Source organism: Pelobates fuscus, chromosome 2 (assembly GCF_036172605.1).
Source record: "Pelobates fuscus isolate aPelFus1 chromosome 2, aPelFus1.pri, whole genome shotgun sequence".
NCBI classification, from domain to species: Eukaryota; Metazoa; Chordata; class Amphibia; order Anura; family Pelobatidae; genus Pelobates; species Pelobates fuscus.
The window spans coordinates 218,741,538-218,750,390 of NC_086318.1; the positions used below are offsets into that span (position 1 = coordinate 218,741,538).

The 8,853-nt window shown below is 39.9% G+C and overlaps 1 protein-coding gene across 1 annotated transcript in view; it reads right to left on the reverse strand.

Moving 5' to 3' along the window:
- AHCTF1 (AT-hook containing transcription factor 1) overlaps positions 1-8,853 on the reverse strand; it is a 132,432-nt gene that overhangs the window by 67,155 nt on the left and 56,424 nt on the right. The window contains exons 10-11 of the mRNA XM_063443190.1: positions 489-667; positions 237-298 (exon numbers count right to left, since the gene is read on the reverse strand). Of these exons, the coding sequence (XP_063299260.1) occupies positions 237-298; positions 489-667 (241 nt within the window). The remainder of the gene's footprint in view (positions 1-236; positions 299-488; positions 668-8,853) is intronic.

Here is an 8,853-nt window from a genome sequence, read left to right on the forward strand (position 1 = left end):
TCTAATGTGACGGGTGAGGCCCTTGTGATGCAAGTAAGGGGCGTGGAAATCAGAGCTGTGGTTATCTAAAGGTTTTAATGCAAACGGAGGGCAAGGAGGATTACTTTATTCATAGTGCACGATAGGGTATTTTACACAGGAAAGATCCATCCAAAGGGTTGGAACACTACTAATGGAATCAGTGCTGGACTCCAAATAAGTACTTTATACAACATGGGGGAAGAGAAAATAATTACCTCCTTATGAAAGCCTGCACATTTTATATGCACTATTCCACTTTTCAGAAGACATGCAGCATCTTGAACAAGGAGAAGGAATAATAAAAAAAAATTAGGAAAAAAAAATGTACACACAAAAATGTCTATGTATGAACTTCCATTCTAGGTTACATTAAAAAAAAAATTAAAAAAAAATAAACAACCACATGCAAGTGTCTCTAGTCCTACATTGCAGGAAAAAAACTAAAAACAGAATTTAAATTGACATACCAAAGTTGTAGGTACTTGGGTAGAAGAACTGCTCAGGTGGTGGGTATGAGGGTGGAGCACCGCGGTTTAAACTACGATCTTGCACAAGAATATCAATAATACTCTCATCCGTCAGATTCATCAATTCTTCAAGAGACCAAAACGCAAAATAGGAGCAGCTGCGAAGAAATTGACCCTGCCTAAAAAAAAAAAGCAAATTTGGGGAGTGGAGTAAATAAAAAGTTCACATTTTACTTCCTGTAAGTTTAAATTTCTTTAAGATTAGAGATCATGCCCTACTACCCAAATATCCTCTAATCTGGACCGGAAAAGGCAGGCAGATAAAACTTTCAAAACAATATTCTAATACTGCTCCTTCCTTAGGTATGACTTGGGCTGATACCACAAAGTCCCCAGAAATACAAAAGCCAAATAACTGCAAGACATTAAACGGGGACATGGTGAACTTGGTAAAAGTTGAGCTTTTTCCTTAGATTAGAGGTAGTGCACTACAACTGGAACAAGCAATCCCTTAAAGGTTGGGAGGCCTAATTTTTACCACCGCCTGTAAAACGTTAAAGGGACACTATAGTCACCTGAACAACTTTAGCTTAATGAAGCCGTTTTGGTGTATAGAACATGCCCCTGCAGCCTCACTGCTCAATCCTCTGCCATTTAGGAGTTAAATCCCTTTGTTTATGAACCCTAGTCACACCTCCCTGCATGTGACTTGCACATCCTTCCATAAACACTTCCTGTAAAGAGAGCCCTATTTAGGCTTTCTTTATTGCAAGTTCTGTTAAATTAAGATTTTCTTATCCCCTGCTATGTTAATATATTGCTAGACCCTGCAAGAGCCTATTGTATGTGATTAAAGTTCAATTTAGAGATTGATATACAATTATTTAAGGTAAATTACATCTGTTTGAAAGTGAAACCAGTTTTTTTTTTTTCATGCAGGCTCTGTCAATCATAGCCAGGGGTAGTGTGGCTAGGGCTGCATAAACCGAAACAAAGTGATTTAACACTTAAATGACAGTGAATTGAGCAGTGAAATTGCAGGGGAATGATCTATACACTAAAACTGCTTTATTTAGCTAAAGTAATTTAGGTGACTATAGTGTACCTTTAAGCGCAAAGACAGAATCCTCAGAGACCTTTATGTCTAAATCGATAATGCTTTGAAAAAGTGTGCAGACACTACCAGGTAGCAGCTCTGAGCAGTAGCAATTACCCTAGCAGAATGTGACGTTAACTGAAGAACAGTTACATTAGAAGACTTATAAGCCAGTATATTAGCATCTTTGATTCCTCTTCCTAGGGAACCTTTCAATACCATAAACGGAGGATGCACCGAAATGAAAATTCTGGTCCGAAACCAAAAATTCAGGATGCCCTTGGCACACTATATATTTCAGTACAGGAAGGAGGACCTCCCATAAATCTATGCGAATATAGCAATGGCACCTATTTAAAACTGCTCTGCAACACCCTCCCCCTGGAAAATTATGATTTCATAAGATAAAATATTTATCAAATGCTCACGTAGACTGTATACAAAGATATACCAAGACAAAAAAAAGGGAATATGCATCAGTCATGTTATCAATGCCTGACAAAACTTGACCAAAGGCGGACGTACCTTTCAAGTTTTGGCAGTTCCGCCAGCTGAAGAGAAACAAAACAGTCTATGGGGGATCCTGTGATCTTGCAGTGAAAGTGAGGCTTATTAACCCCTTAATGACACAACTTCTGGAATAAAAGGGAATCATGACGGAATATATCCGTCGTCTGTCCTTAAGGGGTTAAGACACCTTCATATGTATAGAAAACTTTATATAGCTTCCTACAAATGTACAATGAGTCTATGTAGATGCATATATAATAAAGTGTGTGTAGAGAGAAAAACATTGTACATATTTCGACAGCTACTTGTACGTCTAAAATGACAAGTCTCTGTAGATACATGTATGTGTATATAACTTACTATTAGCATTAATATAGTGCCAACATATTGCGCAGCGCTTTATAAAATGGGGACATTTGACATAAAATTAAAAGACCAGAGGTGAAGAAGGCCCTGCTCAAAGGACATTACACAAGAAATCGATATAAAGACAGAGAAAGAACTTCCTGTATATGGCCAGATACCTATAGATATATACTGAGCAGATTCTGGCAGTGGGGGTCAGTAGATATATTTAGAGAGCTGTCTATACTTACAGCTGTACACTGAGAAGTCTGGCAGAGGGTGTTTGTATATGTAGAGAGAGAACTTCCTATATATGGACAGCCACCTATAGATGAAAAATAGATTTCCATATACAGACAGCTCTCTGTATACACCTACCTATAGATATACAGTGAGCAGGCTCTGTGAGAGGGGCTCAGTCAGTAGAAGTCTATGTACAGACAGCTCTCTATAGATGATCATGTACATTGTGCAGTTTGTAGCTGTATATAGGAATCTGTATATATATAGCTATAGGCACTGTCTATACATTGAGAGTACTCTGTATATGGTTTTAGGTGGCTGTTGGGAGCGCAGTGCTTGTAGCAGTTCAGCAAACTATCCCTATGTTGAGCTAGCTATGGCTGGCAGCCGGGGAGAAGGGGGACACAAAGGGCGGGTTTTATCGTGGATCACAGTCTGATGCGCTATGGTTCGGCTTCTGACGGCTCGAGAATCGGGAGAGGCTGGCGGGCCTGCAGTGATGGGCGTGGCGCCATGGTTTGAGCTAGCTGGCTTGCACTCGGTGGGCAGGGCATTGGCTGGACGTGGCGTCCTGTGCTGGTGAAGTGATTTGTGCTGGGGGAAAGGGGAGGGGCGGGTTTATTTGCAAGAGCGTTGACGCTCAAAGGAATGGCAGATTGGCACGCTGAGAAAGTAAATATTTCCAGGCACACTGAGGAGCATGGGACATATACGGATAGCATCAGAGCACATTCTTTATGAATTTAGCAGTGCAGGGCTTTGCTCATGGAGTGCTTAAAAAAAATAGACATTTACAGCAATAACCCTACCTTGCATGTCTTTGATAGGGTTTGTGAAGGTGCAGGCTAAATAACAGTGATGTTTTAAATTATTATTATTTATTTTATTTTTTTTTTTAAATAAATACGGCGGGTGAAGGGGGTGTTAACAACTGGGTACATCCACTGCAAAAAATTACATAATATACAATTACTAAATTATACATATATTATAGATGCATAATATATCATAAAATAATAAATGCATCTTATAATATATTATAAATATATAATTGCATTATAGGTACTTAGATATATATACACATCTCAAATTACATTTATAATGTAATCATATATATCCCTTATAAATTATAAAATGTTTTATTTTACAATATACTATACACACACACACCTCAAAAAAATAAAGGGAACACAAAAATAACATCCTAGATCTGAATGAATTAAATATCCTTCTGAAATACATTGTTCTTTACATAGTTGAATGTGCTGACAACAATGTGTTGAATGTGCTGACAACAAAATCACACAAAAATAAAAAAATGGAAATCAAATTTTTCAACCCATGGAGGTCTGGATTTGGAGTCGCACTCAAAATTAAAGTGGAAAAACACTTTGATGTAATGTCCTTAAACCAAGTCAAAATGAGGCTCAGTAGTGTGTGTGGCCTCCACGTGCCTGTATGACCTACCTACAATGCCTGTGCATGCTCCTGATGAGGTGGCGGATGGTCTCCTGAGGGATCTCCTCCCAGACCTTGACTAAAGCATCTGCCAACTCCTGGACAGTCTGTGGTGCAACGTGACATTGGTGGATGGAGCGAGACATGATGTCCCAGATGTGCTCAATTGGATTCAGGTCTGGGGAACGGGCAGGCCAGTTCATAGCATCAATGCCTTCGTCTTGCAGGAACTGCTGACACACTCCAGCCACATGAGGTCTAGTATTGTCTTGCATTAGGAGGAACCCAGGGCCAACTGCACCAGCATATGGTCTCACAAGGGGTCTGAGGATCTCATCTCGGTACCTAATGGCAGTCAGGCTACCTCTGGCGAGCACATGGAGGGCTGTGCGGCCCCCCAAAGAAATGCCACCCCACACCATTACTGACCCACTGCCAAACCGGTCATGCTGGAGGATGTTGCAGGCAGCAGAACATTCTCCACGGCATCTCTAGACTGTCACATGTACTCAGTGTGAAACTGCTTTTATCTGTGAAGAGCACAGGGCGCCAGTGGCGAATTTGCCAATCTTTGTGTTCTCTGGCAAATGCCAAACGTCCTGCACGGTGTTGGGCTGTAAGCACAACCCCCACCTGTGGTTGTCGGGCCCTCATACCACCCTCATGGAGTCTGTTTCTGACCAGACATATGCACATTTGTGGCCTGCTGGAGGTCATTTTGCAGGGCTCTGGCAGTGCTCCTCCTTGCACAAAGGCGGAGGTAGCGGTCCTGCTGCTGGGTTGTTGCCCTCCTAAGACAGCCACTAGAGGTCACTTCCTGCTCTATAGCACAGGAAACCTGTGCTAGAGCGTCGCTGGACGTCCTCATGCTGTTTTCACCCCTTCAGTAACCGGGGATTGGGGGGTGGGAGGGAGAGGAACCCTCCAGTGCCAGGAAAACTGATAGTTTTCCTGGCACTGGAGATTCCCTTTAAAGGATTTACAGCTAGACCCCAACATAGTGATCCGTCCGGCAGACAAAGGGGGAGCCATCGTTATCCAGTCGTATCACCAATACAAAAAAGAAATCATGAGACAATTGAAAGATGAAAATACTTTATATAAAAAGAAATTTAAAAAAAGCCTCACATTTGACCCGGTACAGATTTTTCAGAAGAAAATGAACCAATTGATTGATATCTGACTACAAGAGGGTTACCTTGATTCAAACACAGCAAAATGTCTAAACGTGATCCATCCGATTCTTTACACGTTACCCAATGTCCATAAATCTATGCAGTATCCCCCTGGTAGACCAATCGTATCCGCGAGGGGGGGGGGGACTCTTGGAACCTATAGCCAAGTTTTTGATTATCATATACAAGGATGTGTAAAAGAACTCCCTACATGCCTGAAGGATACACAGGACTTATTACAACAATTAAGGGAATTAAAAATCTTTAATATGGAATTCACCTTTGCAACCTTGGATGTACAAAATCTATATACGGTAATACCAAGAAGTGAGGGATTACTGGCCGTTAGAGAAACTCTTGAAATCCATTTTATGCAGTGGACCACCTATAGAGTACCTATTGGAATGGTTGTCTATAGCACTATCTTGCAATTACTTTCAATTTGAGGAAAATTTCTATCTGCAGATCTCCAGAACAGCTATGGGGGCGGCTATGGAACCCTCATATGTTAATATCTTCATGGCATGGTTTGAGCATAATCATATTCTTTCCCCGTACAACACAAAAATATTTAAATATTTTCGCTTTGTGGACAACATCCTTATTTGAAAGAACACAACAGAAGAATTATGTAAAATGGTCCAGGAAATGAATGCCTTACCGCTACCTATAAAACGCACGCTGACCTTTGAAGCCAATAGCATCCAATTCTTGGATGTCTCACTGTTCAAAACGGAGGAGGGGATAGGTTACACACTACACCGAAAATAAACTGACAGAAACACTACTTTTGGCTACAAGCTTCCACCCGCAACACCTCAAAGATTCCCTTCCCATCTCAGTTTACGAGTCTTAAGGAACAATAGTGACACAAAGTAGATGGAAACTCAATTACAGCAGATGCGGCAAAGATTCTTGGAAAGAGGCTATACACCTCGAATATTATCTTTAGCAGAACAAAAAGCAAAGTAATGCTTTTGAACGCACATAGAAAATTCAACGATGCACAAGAGAAGGGACTCTTTCTTCCTTTAACACAAATCAAGGATACAATATATATATATATATATATATATATATATATATATATATATATATATATATATATATATATATATATATATATAAACACTGGGACATACTTCAAGCGGATACAAATCTTCCATCTATTTTTCAAAAATACCCTATAATCAGTTATAGACGAAATGGGAACTTACGCGATATGCTGGTCTGCAATGATCCTATACATTATCAAAAAGCCACGCAGATTAAAAAGAAAGGTTGCTTCAAGTGTGCAGGTTGTGTAACCTGCATTCATATGCTACCTAGTGCATCGTTTGCCCACCCACACACTGGCAAACGTATTCACACCAGTTACTATATCACTTGCGCCACAGACCACGTAATTTATATGATTACATGCCCGTGTGGCCTTGCATACGTGGGAAAAACTGATCTTACACTTCGGGACAGGATTAGAGGTCACCGCTCAGGGATTATGACGGCATTCCGTGACCAACATACGGACAAACCGTTGCTAAACACTTCTTAGCAATGCAACATCGGCTACCTACGTTGAGATTTATGGCCATAGATCATGTCCCACCTTTACCCCGTGGAGGTGACAGATCTAAGACTGTTTTACAAAGAGAAGTGTACTGGATTCACTTTTTAGACACAGTGGCCCCTAAAGGCTTTAATGAAAATGTAATATATTCAATGTTTTTGTAGTTACACATATCTGCCAATATATTCATTTTTATTTGTATGTTTATTTTTTACTTTAATTTGTATTTGTAGTTTTCTCTCTTTTTTATTTACGATTATTATTATACAATATTGGGCTGGAGTCCATATGTTGATTCCGGTTAGTGTCCACCATTCACCTGTTCAATACTCGTCTGGACGTAGTGAGTAACAGTCACTCTAGTAAGCAATAACAAGCATGTTGTAAGCGAATGCTGTTTGACATAGTTCTATGATTTTTGAATAGTATCTATAAAATAGATACTCTTGTTATTTGAGCAGAATAGGTCACCTTATTGTGTAGTCTTGCGTTATTACTATTGTTACTTTTAGCAGGTGATTGGGAAGGCAGCAGCCTCCCTAGTATGAGCTGTTTACAGCACATTGGCTAGTATCGGCTAGAACCATAGACTATCTTTATGCTAGTTTGGTACATATTTAATAATAGCGTTTTGATTTGGTTCGGTTAAGGTGTATAGTGATTGTCTCAGTACGTTTCATTAGATGATATAGGATACTTTGTTTGAGTTGGCATTCATAGGTTTGCTAGATATGCCCACGTCTGCAGATCCCTGAAGAAGCTTGGTTGTATCACATTGCTATAGAGTTAACATATGCAACATATGCTACATTCACTAGATCTATTTATGGCACTGTTATATTTCATATTATTAGTATAACTTTGGGCCAGTATGTGAATGAATAGCAGCTCTGTTAATACACTATATTTGGTATTTTACTGCAGCACAATTGTGATTAATGGTGAGTGCATCTTTATGCTGTAACATAGGTCATTAGACAAATTGTTTATTTTATCTTTTCTAGTATACGCTGTTGATAGCATACGGTTCAGTGCCAGACAGTACTGTAGAGAGCATTCATATGCTCGTTTGGCATATTTATACAATACCTTAAGAATTCTAATTTGATACTGATAACAGGAAGAGTAGTGGTTACTTCAGTACATTCAGTTTGATAATATATTACATTATGTTAGTGATTAATGTAGAGGACATTCATATGCTTGCACTATAATATTTATAGCTGCAAACACACACACACATACGCAAATATCCTGTTATTTGACCCTGAGGAAAGTCCCAAACGGTTTTTATCCTGACTTAAAGAATTTTTATTTTTTTTAAAGACCGGTGAGCGCTACTTTTTTTGGATCTCATATATATATATATATATATATTTTCTTTTTTAAAGTAGTTTAAATTGTATATGGAATCCGAGGACAGGAGTAGAGAGACTAGGCTGATGTCCTTCCCTTCAAGAATATCTATCTTTCTTAATGGAGGCAGGGACGGAGTGTGCAGGGGCAATAACGCGTTAAGTGGTGGGTGTAGGTGCAATAGTGATGGCACTACCCTGGGTGTTTGAAGGCGCAGACGTGGAAGCTAGGACGTGCGATGCGCTGCTAGTGGTAGGGATGATTGTCTTTCTTGGTCATCCTCTCGTTTTTCCTTGATTAAATTCCGGATATAGAACTGGCTTTCTAGCTAGTGCCGTTGGCGAAGATCTTAACTAGTCCGGGACAGGTAGATCCCTGCTAATTGCCAAGTAGGGATGAGAGGCTCTGCCTATGATTTGGCTGGTGGGGGGATTGTAGCCACAAATTTGTGTGGCGGGACGTTGACCTCTCTGTGACAGTAAAGAGACTGTGTGGCTGTGACATGTGATACCCTGCAAAACCCCTGTAGAAATGGGAAAAACTGAATTTTAACTAACGAGAGTAAGTCAAACTAAGGCCAGCTCTTAACCCTTGCACCCAGTTCACTATCCATAG